General features: G+C 40.4%; 1 protein-coding gene across 1 annotated transcript in view; it reads right to left on the bottom strand.

The window, feature by feature from the left end:
- Window positions 1-19665, bottom strand: part of LOC115619005 (protein naked cuticle homolog 1-like) — a 100771-nt gene that overhangs the window by 64706 nt on the left and 16400 nt on the right. The window contains exon 5 of the mRNA XM_030511022.1: window positions 3598-3633. Within this exon, the coding sequence (XP_030366882.1) occupies window positions 3598-3633 (36 nt within the window). The remainder of the gene's footprint in view (window positions 1-3597; window positions 3634-19665) is intronic.

Raw genomic sequence — 19665 nt, forward strand, 5'->3', positions numbered from 1 at the left:
GTGAGTAGCCAGACAGTATCCATAGTACTGACTGCACAGACAGTCACTCTACCTGCTAAATGTGTAATGGAGAAAAGCATCTTGCAAAAAGGCTTTCTTAGAGCATCCCCAGTGTCTGCACAAACGACTGGTGCAGAGTCCCAGTGAAGGTGCAAAAAGTGAACTTTCAGTTTACTGTGCACTGTCTTTCCTCAGAAGACACTTACTATGTAGTGAGAAAAGATGACATCTATAATGAATTAATATATAATAATATATAAAATATATATTATATTATTATATATAATAATATAATATATATAATAATAATGAGGTCTTTTGCCACTATTCTTCCCCACTTGGCTGCCTCCTATTAAGAGCGGTTTTCTCTCTCGGTTCCCACCTTATTTCACCTGTTAAGCGTAGCTCAGTGATTTTCCTGCTGGGAGTCTGTTCAGACATGCTTTCCCAACTCAGCACACTGACAGCCTGACATTTGTGTTCCTAATCAACAGTGCAACAAACAAAGCCCAATCCTGGCTCCAAATTCTTCTAAAGGGCCTCTTGACTGACAAAGGCATTTGCACCACTATTTGCACCATATTTAATGAACCTCATTATCTAAAGAGTTGCCTACTCATCCTAGTCACTAAAGAGTTTCCTCATTATTTCTTTACCTCTTGGAATGCTACAGTTCCTCTTTGACCATAAAGAAAAACATATCCAAAAAAAAAAAGAAGGCAGAGAGTAAGAAATTCCTGATACACCAGAAGGAAGCACAAGGCTGCAAATGACCTGAAACTTTGATCGGTCTTTCCTATTAATGCTATCAAGATTTACTCCAGCTGTCCCAGCCACTAGCACTAACAGTGCCACAGCCCAGGGCTGTAACCATGAACAATAGCTAAATAAAGTATTGCCTTAAGATAGATAGAAATTCATTCATAAATCCCAACAAAGGTTATTGAAAGGTTATAGCTCTCCAATTAAAGATACACTGGCATTTTTAACTTTATGCAGATTTGATTTAGAGGGACACAGAATTTAAGATTCAATAATGCAAATGCATAAACTTCAGTGTTCTATGGAAAAAGCAGAACAAGGATTGGTCAATTCTCTGCACACAGACTGAAGAAGATTGCGGTTTATTTTTATTTGGCTTAATTGATTCAGAATCATCTTAAGCCAAACAAAAAAGATAGCCAGAATCCTTAATGCCCACAATAGAGTTTTCACTATTCAATCCAAATTAAATAGCAGTTTATTTAAACTAAAGTCATGCCACTCGTGTGTGTGGACAAGGCCAAAGCTAATCAGGTGTTGTCTCACCACAATCCCAGCCAACAGTATGAGCAGAGATAATGGAAGGCTCTGCTTCCTGCCACAGCAATTAGCAAGGAGTGAGGGAGGCTCTGCCAGGACAGAGCTCGACCAGCAACAATGTGGGGTGTACATGGGAAGGAGAGGGCTCCCTGCTAGATGGGGCTGGCAAATCTATTTCTGCACCAAAGAAACAATCCCCTCAATGTCCCTCCAGTGTGTTGTCGAACCTGACCCGTGTGAAATTTGAGAATGGGTATAAATCAAAGGGAGAAAAAGTAATAAAATGCTCCCAGCGGACTTGATGACATGTTGATAATGTTCTCATCCTGGAGTCAGGGTGACACCAGCCCAAAGATGATATATAGAGCTAAGCCCACGTACCGATAATTTACTGGCCTAACAAGTTTTCATTGATCAGAGGCCAACAATTACTGGATTCCTTCCCACTGCCTATTTCAGTATCAGGCTCTGGCGTACAATCAAAACACTAGCCCTGCTTCTCCACAGTTCATGTGCCAACTTTGCAGTGGATGTTCAAGCCAAGCAAGAATGATATGCAAATCTGGCAGGTGTTTGGGGCATACCAGTGCTGCTCAAGAGCCCAACCATAAAAAAGGAAACAGCAGAAAGGCTAGGGGAGTCCACTGCAGAATGGCTGCAGGCTCTGTACAGTACACAGTAAACAGCTCCCAGAAACAGGAGACATGGCTTTCAGGCAGCAACAGAAAAGCTCAATTATTTTTACTCAGTATAAACAAAGCACATTCTTCATATCCCCTTCGGATTGTCTAAAGGCCTTTCTTACCACTAAAGCTTATTTCAAAAAGAACAAGACCTTACGAACAAATAGAGCAACTGGTGCTGGTACCAATCACAGAACGTTCCTTTGGTTGGTTTTTTTTTGCTTTGTGTCTTAAAAGTAGGGAACCAGCAGAAAGATATTTCCTTCCCAAGTGTATGGAAAATAGATGTGTCAAACTGAATTGATACCTACAGTGGCACATTCAAATGGCCATGATTAAGCTGCTGGAACGAGATGAATCAATGTGGGAAAGGTGCTGGCAAAGAAATATTTTTCCAGTATATTACTGACACTTACAGACAGGCAAGTGCATGTAATTTGTCTTGGTCTATCAGGATTTACCTATCTGTCAGCACAGGAGAATGCTGCAAATTTCCAAAAGCTTCTATCCACATTCTTTGGGACCCAAAGAAAAGTTGGGAAAGGCTCAAAAGAAACTCCTGTTAAACAAAGTAATTAATAGATTCCTTACCATACATTCATGATATACACACATTTAGACACTACACAGGAGCATGGACTACACAAAGACTGATAAGACTGTATCTTTGTACAACACTCTTAAAACTAGTGATGCCACTAAATACTTTTCTCTTGACCTTCTAACCTCTTATTTCTGTTATCTTTCTCTTAAATCTGATTTGGCCAAGTTTTTCAGCAGAAACAAAAGCAGCTCAAGAGTTCAGAAAGGGAGATACTGTTTTTAGGAGCACAGACAATAAAGAATATCTTCTTGAGACCAGATGTCATTTGAAAAAACTACTTTCTGCAATTTTATGAGACTTCAGAGTTGAGTGACTACTTTTAAGGGAAACAGAGGCAGGAGGACAATATGGCTTTGAAGAAACTCAAAAGGTTGGATTTTTTTCATGTTTTCAATAACATCTGTGTAAAAATGAAGCCATCATTAGAAATACTGTCAATGTCTTGGGAGAATAACAATCACCACCCAGGCCAACCTGAAATTTGCATACTTCCAACCACATGTTCTTTTCTTAAAAAAGATTAATATAACACACTTAAAATATTTAACCCTCTTCCACAAAGGGGGAAAGGATGTAAGTACAAAGGAAAAATTAGGAGAGCAAGTATCCAGAAAATGCCACCAGCATACACTCTGAATAGAAAGGGAGTTTTCCTCTCTTCAAGCTTCCCAACAGTAAAACTTTTAACGAGTCCAGAAGGTTCAAACACAAGTAGATCTTTATAGAGAGTGTATTAACTTCTATATAAACATATTACACAAAGGAAGACCCTCTGAAAATAGATGAGATTGGCAGCCTTTATGTGCTCCCCTATGCAGTACTGGCTGTAGAGCTCTTCCTTGCTGCCTCTATTTCAAACTTCACTTAATATGGCATTTTAGCTTCCATGTCTATTTACTCTTGAAACGTGACAGGCCAGTAACAATAATTAGTTGCATTGCAGCCATGCCTACATGCCCTGGCGATGAGCTGGAACCCTCTTGCACTAAGCACTGAACTACCACTCAAATGAGTCTGGGAGTGTTGACCAGGCTCCCAGCCGTCCTGTGCACAAACAACTCCTTGTCATCCCATGCAGAAAGCATTCCCCCAGGAATCAGCACCACCCTGACTTAACCACCAGATTAGCTCAGAGGGGAGCAGCTCTACATGAGGCTCTCTAGAGACAAGCTGCTGCCAGGGAAGTGCAAGTACCAAAAATAAATGTATTTTTTGCCTAATGCAGACAGGTTGCTGGAAAGAGCTTCTCTACCTTTTCCATACTAAAGGAATAAATAAAAAATGGACAGAACAGCAGCAGGACCTGGGGAATATGCTTTTGTTTTCTTAAGAAAGGGACAAGAAGTATTTGATAGGTCCCCATGGAACACATACTTCTCTCAGCCTCTTCTCCATTCAGTTGCAGTACTCATCTGGATCCTAAGTCTTTCCTGCAACTGCTGAAATCACCCATCTTCAACAACAATATTGACGAAACAGAATTAGCTCCGTCTCTCTCTTTTTTTTTTTAATTCCTAGAGAGGCATTATTTCAAAAGCAGTATTTCAGTGTAGAGGGAGAAGGTGACATTGGTAAACACCTCCCATCAGCAGCTGATGCTGAAGCTCATTAATCTGCTCAGAAATTAAAGCAAAGTAGTTCTGGCTCTCAGCCCCACCTGAAATATTGGATCTGCCTGCCTGCATCACACATCTACTGGGAGAAAATATAGGACAGAGCTCACCAAAGGAGTGCCACAGTGTTATGTGTGTTTCAGCAATTCTCAGCATATTTTGTCTATGTATATAGAGGCCATAGAAGTTTTTTTAGAGAATATTTTCCCCCCACCCTTTCCTATCACTGTTCTTTCCTTTTGATAGTATTTAGACAGTCTGGTATTCATCAGCATGCCCTCCTGGTCAGGCAGGCATATGTTTCAGCTTCAAGCAGTCTGTGGGGAAAAAAAAGCTCTTATGTTCAAAGAGGACAAATTATTACCTGAAGAGGGTCCCCCAGATCAGAACATCTGCATGCAGAAAAGTAGGTGTGTTTCTAAATATCAGATTTTTGAAGAAGAGATGAAATAATCTACATATACAAAGGTGAAAGATTTATTCATACCATGTACTTCAAATACTATCCCTACCAATCAAGGTTAAAAAGTTCCTTTTCAGATATAACTCTTTCCCAAGGAACCTGCTTTATAATTACAAGGAGAACATGGTAACCGTATGCTGTTCACTATACACTGAATGTAATGGTAGGGTCAAATGACACTATATCAACATATTTTTATATCTGTACAAAGTATCATGGTAAATAATCAACCTTCTCTTTCTCAGTTGCTGGAGGTGCCACACTCTCAGAGGTACACTGTCTCTGGCAGCTTTTCAGGGCCTCCTGTGTTGGATTTATTTGCTGTGTTTGATTGATCTTTGATGAACCTGAATTATGAATGGACTATTATATTGCATTGTGTGTCAAAATCTGGTCAACACTAAGTTTACTTTACACCTTTAGTAACATATGAAGGATTTACAAATTTCTCCTAAGCAGCAGACAACTGTTTGATACCGTTCCAAACTGTCCTGGACACTTAGTGCTCACACATCTGAAACGTAAAAGTACTGTGGCAGCAATAAGAAGCTCTGGTGTTGCCTACAGACTAAGGCAGATACTAGGACATTAGACTCGGCAGTACTCTGTCCAAAATTAAAAGGTTAGGTTAACTTTGCAGTCAGGCAAAGGAAGTTTATATTGATCATACAGATCAAAAATTCCACAATAATACTCTTCCCCTCACCCTTCAGTTAAAGTTTTGGGTTTGGTTTTTTTTTGGCTAACTCAAGCAAGACTTTTCAGGCTTTATTTCAGAGGATGGATTACTTAGTGTAAGTGCGTGGAGTACAAGCACTCCAAAAGCTAGTTGTCAGCCTTCAGAATTTGTTCCTGCATCTGTAATTTGGCTAGTCTCTCCCTTTTCTCCTCTTACCCACTGTTTCTATTTCTCTTTTCAGATCTTGGACTTTTCACTGAATTAGCTTCTTTTTTGAACAGCTGGTGGCTCGTGTTTATGTACAGAAGTCAACATACATCAAAGCCTTCCAACCTGCCAAATCTCAGACTTAAAACGCATGTCTAAACTGAGGAACACAAGAAATACATTTGCGGAATTAAACTTTAGTTTAAGTAATTCACCAGTCCAACTCTTTTAACTTCACCTTCATCATCCCTTTCAGCTGATGCCAATAATATACAATAATACTAATGAGACAACAGGTTTGTGTGGAATGGTAGTAAATATAAAAAGATGATAAAGGACAGCTGAAACATGGAGTTGCTATGCAATTAGGATCATTTAATTTTCTCATTATTTCACTAAGTGAAAGTTGCACACAGGGCTGATCTCTGCAAGTAGCTGTGAAGTAAAAAAAGCTGTTTTCAAGTATTTCTGCTCTGTCCAAGTAATAACTGAGTAAAATGTATATAAAATCCTTCTTGTTCACAACTTGACAACATCTGACAGAGCAAGTTTCTCTATACTGATATATTGAAAAAATAAAAATCAAAGCAATTCTGAGAAAGATGGGGCTGTTCAGCCTGGAGAAGAGAAGGCTGCATGGAGACCTCATAGCAGCCTTCCAGTATCTGAAGGGGGCCTACAAGGATGCTGAGGAGGGACTCTTCATTAGGGACTGTGGTGGTAGGACAAGGGGTAATGGCTGGAAACTTAAACAGGGGAAGTTCAGGTTAGATATAAGGAAGAAGTTCTTTACTGTGAGGGTGGTGAGGCACTGGAATGGGTTGCCTGGGGAGGTTGTGAATGCCCCGTCCCTGGCGGTGTTCGGGGCCGGGTTGGATGGGGCCTTGGACGACATGGTTTAGTGTGAGGTGTCCCTGCCCATGGCAGGGGGGTTGGAACTAGATGATCTGAAGGTCCTTTCCAACCCTAACTATTCTATGATTCTATGATTCTATGATTCTCTTCCTAAGATCCCATGCCACCAGATAGCACAGCTGGGAGATCTTCTGGATCTGCTGCACCCTACCTGCCTAAATGGAATTTCTTCCCTTTATCAATCTCTCCGGCCACTATATTTAGCCAGCTCATGCAGGACTGGCTCCCGCTGTCTTCAAAAGGCATATCAGGTGCTGGTGCCTATTTTTAAACAGGACATCTAAACTTCCCAAGCATGGTGACCTGTGAGTTTGGACATTCTGCTTTTAATCAAGTGAGTTAATTAACTACAGGAATCTAAAGGAAAAAAAGGCATCAAAGAGGAAGACCAGGCTACAATAAAGCAGCTCAAGATCTGAGCGATAGTAGCTCCTCCTACTTCAAGCACAAGTAATCAGGGAAGGAATTCTTTTCCCCCCTCACCTTATCTATAACACTAAAACACAAGCAAGGTTTCTTCCTTCCTACGAGAGGCCAACATTATCTTTTGTTCAAGGAAGTCTCAAGAACTGGTATTACTCATTCTCAAGCAAAAAGTTATTTAACAGACAAAATCTTGTCCCTAAATAGCATGCCATTGGGAAAGTATTAAGGAATTATTCGAATCCATGTCAAAGTCAGTACAAACTACAGACATTAACAGAACCTTGTAAAGTAAGTATGACAACTAGCTGTGGTAGTGAGCAGCAATGGCAGGTGATAGGATGTTACAGGATGCAATGGGGGTTGAAAAAGTTTAAAGGTATTTTCAAGACAGATAAGGCATGGCACACAAGTTAAAGAGCTCGAAGGGACTGGTCAAAGAACCCAGGACTTGTTATAATCTCACCTAATTTGTAACCGTTGGCCAATAATCCTTCCAAAGCAGAGTGACAGGGTTATTACTTGTGCCTTATGCTAGTTACACATATGGTGGAAAAGACATTCAAAAGTTTGAACCATTTTGGAAAGAAAAATGTACAGCTTAAAGTTGTTCAAGTTATTTACGCACACACACTTTCTTCCTACTGGCACACATCTCACCTCTAACGTAATAGAGCTGTTTTACTTTGACTTGTGCTGCTGGGGAAAAAGCAAGGATTTTCTGCCTGTTCAATGTAAAAAGCAGATACAAAGAGATATGGGTAAGTCATCGTTGTAGCAGTAGGCTGAGGAGTACCATGAGTGCTTATCCAGTTCTGTGACACACAGGTAAACACTGAAAGCACAGAGAACAAGATGATCAATGGACAAACCCCCTCTATCTGTAGAGAAGATGTACCCACTGTTGATAGTGGGTGCCATGTTCTGGTTCTGCAGAGATAAGTCCTTGGGCCTCTGTTTTCCCTCTCTCTGACACGTGCACACACAAACACAGCATCCCTTAAACACCCACACTTCACAAAGTGCAACAGAGGCCGAGCTTCACAGTCAAAGGTTCCTAAATCTACCCTGTTTCAGATACAGCAGATGATTAATGCTTGCGTGTCACTGCTGACATTCCAATTTGTTCTCCAGCTTAATGACCTTCCTTAAAGCAGCAAGGAATAAAGAAAGGACAGTCGTCAGCTTTCTTCTTTTTCTGTCGTCTGCTCTTCTCCTTTTATACATATATATACACATACATACATACCCTCTCCCAGATTTTTATTGCAGTGTTTCTTTTGGTAAATTTCTTCCTTCTCAGCCACTGAACATGGTTGGGGTTTTTGGTTTCCCTGAGAGAGTGTGACAGGTTTGGACACAACAGTGACTTCCAGCACACACAGTGGACATAAGTCTATCTATGGAAACCTGATATATCTCCTCCGGTTAAAACAGCACAACTAACTGTAAAATTTCAAAGCAGCTAGACACTGAACAGCTAATCCTACCTTACTTACCTCCTGCTATATATTCAAAAATAACAGCATTCTCAGTGCTAGAAGAAATTCTCACCCGTGGTCTATATATAACAGTACCACCCAGAGGAGCCAGCCAGAGATGAGGTCTCATTCTGCTCTGCGTAACACAGACAGCAGAATAGATATTCCTGCTCATGTGGCTTACCAGAAACAGCCACAAGTGTTAAAACTGACCTCACTTAAGTTTCTGTTTCTTTCCACTGATGAAAGGAGACAGCATGACTAGCTCAGATGTCAGCATTTACCTTGTAGAGATCTAAAGTTAGCCAAAATGAACTGAGCTCAAGGCATGACAAGAGGTACAGAGCACTGGCACAGTGCCTCAGCAGTTGTGATGAGGGGTGCTAGCAAGTCAAAGGGTAACCATAAATTAAATGCAGATTTTGCATGTGAGTAGTATAAAATCTGCAAGCTTTCCTATGCCCATTTCATTTAATTAAGATCACAAAACTAGTACCAAATTAGTAATGAACTTCCTATTTTTGAAACTTGAAAGTCTTAGAATAAAGACAGCTAAGGCAATTTATCTGAGTAGGTGCTACAAGCTTTGACTCCAACTTTACTAAGTTGACCACTTGAAACTTTTCCAGCTTAGTTATAATTTACAAAATTCTTGATAGCTCAAGTCATTAATGAATCCAGAATCATTTTCTGTATTGTGTCATATGCAGCACATTTGTCTTTATTATTCATTGTTATAGACAACATTCATGCCTCCAGTACCTTCTTTTTTGGCACTCCGCTGTTTTTCCCACTTATTTTCATTCCTGAGCTCTAATGGTAGTTTTGCAGGCAATCGCATCATTACACTCGTTATTGCTTGACTCGGCATGCTTATTTGCTTAAAAAAAAAAGCTTATAACATCCTCATTGTGATAAGGTCTTATTCTCCCAGACGGCTTTTGCTGATCTTATTGTATGTTTAGCTTTGTTTAATAGCCTAATCCTAAGGTACAAGTCATCAACTCATTTTGGTCATCCTCATTTCTGAGCAATCAAATCAGCTATTTAAACAATATTTCTCCACTTCTCGTCTTGAAGATAAATTACTTCATGGGGAAGCAGAGTATAGTTAGCAGCATCTGCTGTGGTTAAATTAAATGCAGGAGGCAAATTATCTCTCTCTGCTTTACAAACCTTAAGCAATTTTTTTGAACTAACAAGATGCCTGGAAAATTGTTACATAATTTAGGAAGAAAAATCTTTAATTAAAGCAAAAAAAGGAAAAACAACTCTCACCCCCATTTGGTTAGAGGGACACTCAGGCACTACATGTTTTCTGGCACACCCTGGGCTTGCAGTAAGACAGCAGAGTTCGGAGAGTAGCCCATCATTCACCATCCACTGTAAAAACTAAAACCAAACAAACAGCCAGCCTGGTTTTTACATACATCACTCAAACTGCTCTGAGCAGTCATTTATACCTGTCACAGAGAAAGGATTAGAAAACCTCAAACTTTGAAATTAGGGTGAACTCGCACACACCTGGTAACCTGTAGAATTATTACTTTTACAACCCAATTTTCTTCTGGTCAACAGCTCTTCTCAACACTCATGATACTCATTCATGAATCTGATTTAAAAGAGAACAGTTGCCTCTAGCAAATTTAGTCATAAGAGAAGGCTCTAACAGGCAAATATACACCCCATTCAACAAAATATCTTCCTAAATGAAAATTCATTAAAAATTCTATTCATTTTATAATGTACTACTGTGGCCTTTTCCACTGATAGTTGTGATTCTCCCATGTGGTATCAAATGGTATGTGACCAGATTTGGACAGACAGCTCTAGTTAAACCTTAGGAAAGTGAGAATGGGTTTTTAAGCAAGGGCCAGATTGTATTTGGTTAGCAGGTTTTTAAAAGCATGTAAGTAAAAGGATACTGCTGCAAAGGAAGTAGCCTTGCTTCAACTCCCATTAACCCTTGACAGGTATGACTTAAAGCTGAAATCTCACACCTTCCCTGGTTTAGTTCTAAGTGCTCAGATATGTACATAGATAATTCTCAAATTCCCAGTTCCCAGCTCCATCTAATGAAGAAACTTCCTCATGGTGTTTATTTTTCAAACACACTAGCAAGCTTCCCATCTCTTAAGCCTGCGAATGTCCATTTCAGCAGGCTACCAGTCCATGTCACACTGTAATGAGTGTGAAATCTAACTATAAACCACACTTGGCCAAATTCGTATTAACAGAGACAAGGGAAGTAAGACAGACATAAGGGAAACCCAGTTCATAGCCTTGAAGATCATAACTGAAGTGCTACATACAAAACCAAGATTACATTTCCTATCAAATTCCATAGGGATTAAATCATCAAAATAATTCTGATAAGGAGGACAGTTAATTCCATTAAAGAAATCTGATATATACAAAAGGGAGTCTATTTCCTTTAAAATGAACAGAACGTGTTAGATTCAAGAGTATCTATCTTTCATGGATAAGACAACAGAGAAATTTATGATCATAGAAATACAGTTGATTACACAATTAAGCAAAATTTGAAAATAACAGTTGCATTTTGGAAGTGCCTAAAAATCCAAATAACATTCAGACTCTGAATATAAATGGAAGATATATCCTGTCCTACACAGTCTTACTAGGTGAGAGATGTAAGTAAATATAGTAGTGGAAAAAAAGATCCAAAAGAAGTGAAACTACTTATTCCCAGTCACATAAGGGTTCAATAGAAGACCAAAAATAGTGCAGAGGTCCCTCCACTCCATATCCTGAATGAGGACCCTGAGGCTGTATATGATTACAGAAGTATGATTAAAATGTTCCATATAATACTTGCTTTGTCACCCTTCTTGAATGGACACAGACACAATGCCAGGCAGTTTTAGCATTATTCAAAGAGAAGTTAAACTTTTATTCTTTCCCACATCTCTATATTGGATATTTTATGCCTATGAGGAAGAGAGAGAAAAGGCAGACTCAGGTCTAGCTTTGGTGGTGCTGGAGCAGAAGTCTCTTATGGTATGACTTTGCTCTAGGACACAGAAGAAATTCTGCTGCTTTTCGGAGAGCAGAGATGTGGACATAGATGAACATGGAGAAAAGAGCAGACATGAAGGCGGAAGTGAAAAAGGAACATCCAAGACAGATTGAGGTTAGGAGCTGTCCTGGGTTCAGCTGTAACAGTTATTTTTTCTCCTTAGTAGCTGGTGCAGTGCTGTGTTTCAGCTTTAGTCTGGGAACAATGCTGATAACACACCAATGCTTTAGTTGTTGCTAAGTAACGCTTACCCCGATCAAGGACTTTTCAGTATCTCATGCTCTGCCAGTGAGGAGGGACACGGGAAGCCGGGAGGAAGCAGAGACAGGACACCCGACCCAAACTGGCCAAAGGGGTATTCCATACCACAGCACGTCATGCCCAGTATAGAAACTGGGGGGAGTTACCCGGAAGGCCCAGATCACTGCTCGGGTCGGGCTGGGTATCGGTCAGCAGGTGGTGAGCAATTGTATTGTGCATCACTTGTGTTTATTGTTTTCATTTCCTTTTCCCCTTTTAGTTTTCTATTCTCTCCCCTTGTTATTTCCCTTATCATTATTATTATTGGTGGTGGTAGTAGTAGTTTTGTATGGTACCTTAGTTATTGGACTGATCTTATCTGAATCCATGGGATTTACATTCTTTTGATTCTCCTCCCCATCCCTCCAGGAGTGGGGGAGGGGGAAGAAGGGGGGGAGTGAGCGAGTGGCTGTGTGGTTCTGAGTTACCGGCTGGGCTTAAACCACAACAGAGGCTGAGTTGGAAAAAAGAAGAATTAGGAAAAGTGGACAGATACAGGAAAGGGAAATATCTGTTCAAAGACCTAATATAACTAAAGTATTAGCCCATGGCTTTAGGGGAACTCCTTCTTTTAATACTAGGCTCCCAAGACAACTTCAGCATGATGGTGGTTTTTTTTTCTGTGACCCATTTTGCAATGATATGCCAATAACACCAGGCTGCTGTAAGAAACAGCTCCACACTGAGCATAGTCGGGAATGAGCAGCCTCACAGTAACTGAGCTGATGGACAGACCTGCTGCTGTACTGCTGTATAGTGGTTTCCTGAAGTGGGAGGAAGGAATAAGACGACGAAAAGCCTGGGGAAACAGTTCCAGCTCCAACTCATTCTTTGTCCATGGAAAATGGTGGTTTACATTAGGAAAGTCAAGATGGTATATAAGTGCACACTGGCTCTTTCTGACCACAACTGCAGCCATTCAAAGAATATTTTCTTTGCCAGACACAGTAATATTCTAATCATCCACACCACTCACAGTTTCAGGTTACCATGCCAGATACTAGACACAATAAGTAATAATCTCTCCACCAAATTAAAGGGAGCTTCTGCCTCAATGTGACCATGACACTCCTTTGGAACAATGATTAAACAAAGTAATGAATACAATAACTGGATTTTACATAATACATAGATCTGCTGATACATTCACTTTTTCCATCAATCACATGGTGCTAGCCTTTGACAGGAAATGAGAGCTGAATTATTTATTGCCTCCAAGAGCTATAGTCTCATCCCAAGGTAACATCTAATAAATACACTAATACATCCATTATGCAAATATCTCCTTTGTTAGGAGGACAAGCATTGTCCTTGTGTTCATATTCATCAAGTTCTGTTGGTCATTAAAACTTACTCCACCCAAAAAAGGAATCAAAGATTATTAATAGCAAAGATGTAAGTAAAGACAAGACTTATTACAGGAAAAACTAAACCCACAACCCATTATCTTCTTTTTGATGTTTAACTTGGGGTATGTAAAAAATTAATACAAAGTGAAATAGATAAACCTCTTGGGCAAAATCATTTCTCAATGCTGTCATTTTAGAGGAAGACAAGACATGCAAAACCAGCCCACCAGCCAAGCAGGATGAGAGTTGAGCTGTCTTGCTACAGTCTCAAAAGCAGCAACTCTTCCCTGACACATAACAAAAGGGTTAAAAAATTGAGCAGCAACAGGAGCCTCACAGAGCTTCAGGTTGCTAACTCACTGTGATAATTTGCCAAGCCAGCTGAGGGAATGGTGTGGTTTCTCCTTGGTAAAAAAGAAAACCAGAATTTGAGTAAAACAGTCTCAACAAGTGCTGCCAGAGAAACAACATGAAGAAAGAGCTGGAATCTGATGCTAGTGCTTGGGCTGAGTTCTTGCCCCAGGAAGAACCAGGAGGACTATGACTGACATAGAAGAGAAGTTAAGAGGACAGGTCTGCAAGTCAGGAGTAAGGGCAAATACTGTCCTTGAACATGACCGAAAGGTTCTCCGAGAGCAAAGTACTCCAAGTTCCCACTGTTTAGATAAATTGAGACCACAGATATGGTTTCCTGAGGGAGCAGCTTCTGAAGTTCATTTGGAGTTTCAGATTGGCCCAACCCAGTGTCCTGGGTTCAGCTGTAACAATTATTTTTCTCTTTCCTAGTAGCTGGTGCAGTGCTGTGTTTTGGCTTTAGTCTGGGAACAATGCTGATAACACACCAATGTTTTAGCTATTGCTAAGTAATGCTTACTCTGATCAAGGACTTTTCAGTATCTCATGCTCTGCCAGTGAGGAGGGACACGGGAAGCCGGGAGGAAGCAGAGACAGGACACCCGACCCAAACTAGCCAAAGGGGTATTCCATACCACAGCATGTCATGCCCAGTATAGAAACGGAGGAGTTACCCGGAAGGCCCAGATCGCTGCTCAGGTCAGGCTGGGTATTGGTCAGTGGGTGATGAGCAATTGCATTGTGCATTACTTGTGTTTATTGTTTTCTTTTCCTTTTCCCCTTTTAGTTTTATATTCTCTCCACTTGTTATTTCTCTTATCGTTATTATTAGTAGTAGTTTTGTATGGTACCTTAGTTATTGGACTGATCTTATCTGAATCCATGGGATTTACATTCTTTTGATTCTCCTCCCCATCCCACCCGAGGTGAGGGGTGGGGGGTGGGTGGGAGGAGTGGGGTTGTGAGTGAATGGCTGTGTGGTTCTGAGTTACCAGCTGGGCTTAAACCACAACACCCAGGAACTCCAAGCCAAACTCAACACTCAAGAAAAAACTCACTTTCATCATACACACAGAAACACAGCTAAACACCCTAGTAAAGCTATACCCAGGAAAATGGAATGGTCTGTCGGCATCTCTACATGTCAGGATCTCCATGCAGAGGTGCTGGGAGCTGTTTGCTGCACAGTGTTTGTGTGTGGCAAATCAAATACACATTCTTGGCTTCCCTCTGCACTTCCTGGTGGTAGCCTGCCTCCAGCTCCCTCCAAGTGGTGAACCACCAGTGGCCAACAGCTGCAGCCCTAGCACAGCAATCCAAACTGTGCTGTCACCCCAGCGGCTTCATGCTCCATAAGCAAAAAGAAAAGATGACAAAGGAAAAATGAGAAGTGGAGAGGAAAAAAGAAAAGAACTGGGGAAAGGCAGATACAGAGGGAAGTAGGGGGGAGGGAATTGGGAAGAGGACACACACAACCACAAAGGAAAGAAAACAAGAGGTGGGGGGGGGGGAGGCGTTAGAGTGAGTACACAGGAACTGAAGACAAAGAGTAACAACAGGTATGTTTTGCTACATAGGGCTCTCCATAGAGATGCAAAGGGTAAAATTTTGCCTCTAATTAGAACAAACTACTTCTGTTCACCTCCACAGAGCATCAGCTCCCAAGTTTCTATCTCAGTTTTACCTTTCCACTTCCTTTTCCATATCTGTGTACTGTGCAGCAACACTAATATGGAAGTTCAGCCACCTTACAAGTAACACAGCAACCCACAGCCTCCCCAGCACCCACCAGCTAGAAAATGAGGCATTACAGGGCAATGGGCACAGCTGGGTTTTGGCCTTTTTGAAAGGGATTTTTCACCTGGTATCACAGCAGGAGATGTCACAGTCTGGGATACAACAAAACAGTGTATTCATTTCTATTCTAAAGAAATTGCCATGTTCATTTGGACACGCCTATTAAGTCTTAAGAAAAAATAAATTTTAGCAACTGCCAATTTTAAAGCTTCATGTTTGATAACAATTTCCCCCCCCCCCCCCAAGTAACATAATGGGCCTAATCCATATTGTGGGCAAGTATCCTGTAAAATTTAATTAAAAGCCCAAAGCTGGTAAACAAAGTAGTATTATGACACCAGAAATGTAACAGAGATTTGCAAGGTTTCAGTATAACTCAAGTCACAGGTGACTCCTAGTACGTGATCCCGTCCATACCCATCTGCAGCAAGTACCTACAGTACTATTTTTGTACATGTTATCCATGGGGCTTAGGCCCCTAAATGATTCCTGGTAGAGGAGATGAAATCATTAGCTTGGTGTACTCCAGACTTCACTGAACAAAAAAGTATTTCCATTTCCATCCTTTGGGATTTCATACACCCTGAAGTTTGATGGTTAAGGGTACTGTACTAAGTACTAAGCCAGATCATAAAAAAGGTTCAGGCTTTTCTCCAGGGAAATGTTATGCTGTGATCTCACTGTTTTCCCAGATAAATTTCATTGCATTGTTTCTTCTGCAGCAGTTTTAGACCCATGTGAATGCCATAGCCAATACCAGATGCGCCTCCGTGCACTTGCGAGGGCTCTGAACAAAGAAAATCCAGGAGAGCTGGAGTTCTGCTTAATGAGAACAGCCCTGGGACAAAGCTTTAATAGTTTAACTAAAATTACATTCAAAACTTAATTAGCAGAAGCTCTGAACTCACAAGCTGTGGCCCATGATCTCTAAAACACTAATTAGCTAAGACACCCTTTAAAGCCAAGTATAGCTAAACCTTCTTGAAGAGCTGTCACATGGATCTGAGGCAACATTTGTGTTGCACATGGGAAGTTCAGCATTATTTCACTACAGCGCTGTTGCATATACAATTATTGCAGGTCCCAATTATTCTGGGTAACAAACAAGCTATAAAATGTTCACAGCATATAGCTCTATCCACAAGGAAAGATCAAAGCAGGCTTTAAACATGGACTTCCACTCAGCAACGCGAGCCAAAAACCTCGGAGAGCTGGACAATAATTTTCAAAACTCCAGAAAAATTACAACTTAAGGAAGGATAAAAAAAAGTTACGAGTGACATTATTCATTTTTTCCTGAAAAACTTCCTGGGTCAATCAAAGCATCCAGAGATTTATTTAGATATTCTGTTTCATATTCAATCATCTTCTCTGCCCATTTACTTGCTATAAATGAAATATCTGAACAAAAAATTGCTCAAACGTTAGAAATAAAGATTCGTTTCAAACATTTAAAAATCAGATGTTTCAGCAATTTTGAATAAAATGTGTCTGTTTTGAAATCAAGCTTTATCACACAGTCTGCCTATTTTGACAAATCATATTGTCTGGGAAATAAAATTCACAGTAGGATTCCAAATCAGCTTTGGATTGTTCCACTGTCTTTACTGATATTATTTAAACAAGATTATTGGTTTCAGTAGGAAATTTGGTTAAGTCCAGATTCCAGGATATGAAGGAGTACTCCAGGTATTGCAGAATCTCATGAGAAACACATACATATTTTTTGCTGTAAATTTTTCCTTTCTGCAAAATCCCAGAGAGAGGTTCAAAATACCTCTTTGTTATGTCAACACAAATGCATGTATTTCAGCTGTTACAATAAAGATATTTTAATTATTATTTTGCACTTGACTTTCCACAGCATACCAGCATTGTATCATGGAAGTTTTCAACATGCCTGTATCTGACACGTAGCATTTAGTGAACTGATGAAATCAGTTTAGTGCATTATTTACACTGTGGAGAATGGGAAAGAGAACAGGGACATCAGGACAGGGACATAGGGACAATTTGTTTATTAAAGAGACTATCCTGTGGTCTTAAAAAAGATAAACAAAAGGAAATTTTATCCTTCCAGCCGGTGAAATCCACAATGCTTAATTTATTTACCTGTGAAGGACAGAGACATTGCCAGGATATGGATCTGTCATGCCATGGCATTTCAGTGGTTGAAACCTGATGCTTCTATGAACCAGCCATCAGTTTTCCTTCTCTGAGGCCTTGTTTTTGCTGCTAAAAAGGTGTGTTTCTGTATTTCAGGATAACTAATTTAGGCTGAAATTAGACATAGATTGCTACCCAAAGGTTAGGCAACAGAACACCTTGTCAACAGGTAAAATGGGGCAATCTTATCTTCCCCTGCCCCCAAAACAAGCAATCAATCAAAAACCCTGAAGTGTTGTTGGATTCATTTTAACAGATCTTGGTCAGTTTATTAATGTGCTTGCATGGCATGGCTGTCTGTAGCCACAGGGGATAACCCCGACAACCCAGAGGATTATTCCAGCCCTTTGCCTTATTTTTTCTAATGCACATGTGACACCCTATACAGAGATACAAGTCCTTTGTGACACACTCTGCTCATATCTGTCGTTATCTCAACCCTTCGTGCCCCAACGTTGGGCACCACAAAGAACTGTCGTGGTTTAAGCCCAGCCAGTAACTCAGAACCACACAGCCACTCATTCACTCCCCCCGCTTCTTCCCCCCCTGCTCCCAGAGGGATGGGGAGGAGAATCGAAAGAATGTAAACCCCACAGGTTGAGATAAGAACAGTCCAATAACTAAGGTATAATACAAAACTACTACTACCACCACCAATAATAATAATGATAAGGGAAATAACAAGGGGAGAGAATAGAAAACTAAAAGGGGAAAAGGAAAAAAACAATAAACACAAGTGATGAACAATACAATTGCTCACCACCCGCTGACCGATACCCAGCCCGACCCAAGCAGCTATCTGGGCCTTCCGGGTGACTCCCCACAGTTTATATACTGGGCATGACGTGCTGTGGGATGGAATACCCCTTTGGCTAGTTTGGGTCAGGTGTCCTGTCTCTGCTTCCTCCTGGCTTCTTGTGCCCCTCCTCACTGGCAGAGCATGAGATACTGAAAAGTCCTTGATCAGGGTAAGCATTACTTAGCAACAACTAAAGCATTGTGGGGGTTTTTTAGAATTTGATTCCAGTGATACAGAAAATCACTTCTGCAGTTATTAAAATGCATCCGCTTCTAGACCAGAACTGGAACCAATAGCTCCTAAGAGGTGCAGAATAATATTGCAAACGAGCATCCTTTTCCTCAGTGTGACTGGATTCAAATTATATAAATAATATTTTCAACATATACCTTACACGCAGAAAAGATTCCTTAAGTGGGAAGAATGCTTCCCAATTTAGCCTTCTGTTTTTCTGTGCTTCCTCCCACACCACTCCCATGGCACTGTGTCCAGCAAAAAGAAGTGGGGAAGGAGAAAAAAAGAAAAAGAAAGAAAGAAAAATGATAAAACCCTCAAAACCCCAATTACTGCCTTTCAGTTTGTCACATGTGCCGTGAAGGGTGCTGATTTTCCACAAGCTTTCCAAAACATCTCACTTCCCATGCATCTGAGCAGTAAACTCCCTTACTGGCTACTGAAGAATTAAATTAAGCAAGTGGCATGTTTTAAAGCTTCAAAATCCAAAGTAAATTTCATCAGGAACTTCAACATAATTGTCTCAACTATGCAAATTAGAATGACTATTTAATGTTACAGTGCTACCACCACAAAAGGCCTACTTCTTTTGATAAAGATGCTGATTTATCTCAGTGTCCTGGGAAAGTGAGGCTGAAATATTGCAAGAGAAGCTGGCTTGGATCTAGGTTTCAAAAATGACAAAAAACTTATCAACCCTCAGTTCTTAACTGCCTTACATTAGTCTTCAAAGTTAAAAGTGGGATTAAAAACATCCCTAAGTAAAGCAAGAAAATACCAGACATGCTGGATTTCAAGCACAGTCCAATTTTATCCCCTAATTAAAATGTGAGCTGCCAAGTGCACCAACCATTATGACAGCAAAAATCTGATCCAATTTTGAAACAACAACAACAAAATGTTTATCAGAGAGGTCTAAACCACAGACTCAGTTTGTAAACTTGGAAGTAATTCCAGAGCTAGAGCCATACATCTCAAAGGAAAAGATAAACCCTCACTCACATTTTTATATAACAACAACAAATATAAATGGATCAGCAGTCTTCATGCAAAAAAATTAAAAGTCTTCACAGTCAAAGCCACAAGACTTCACAATGACTACTTCTTATCAGGGACATTTCCGCTAACATAAGTGCAAGTAAAACTCTTGGCAGAAGTGTCCTGACTTGTGTGTCAAAAGCGAGGAACCAAGCTGGCTCTGAAGGCTCAGAGCACTCCTTGCTCTTTACAAGAAAGGAAACCATTTGCCTGCTTCA

The sequence above is a fragment of the Strigops habroptila genome, chromosome W, assembly GCF_004027225.2.
Source record: "Strigops habroptila isolate Jane chromosome W, bStrHab1.2.pri, whole genome shotgun sequence".
NCBI lineage: Eukaryota > Metazoa > Chordata > Aves > Psittaciformes > Psittacidae > Strigops > Strigops habroptila.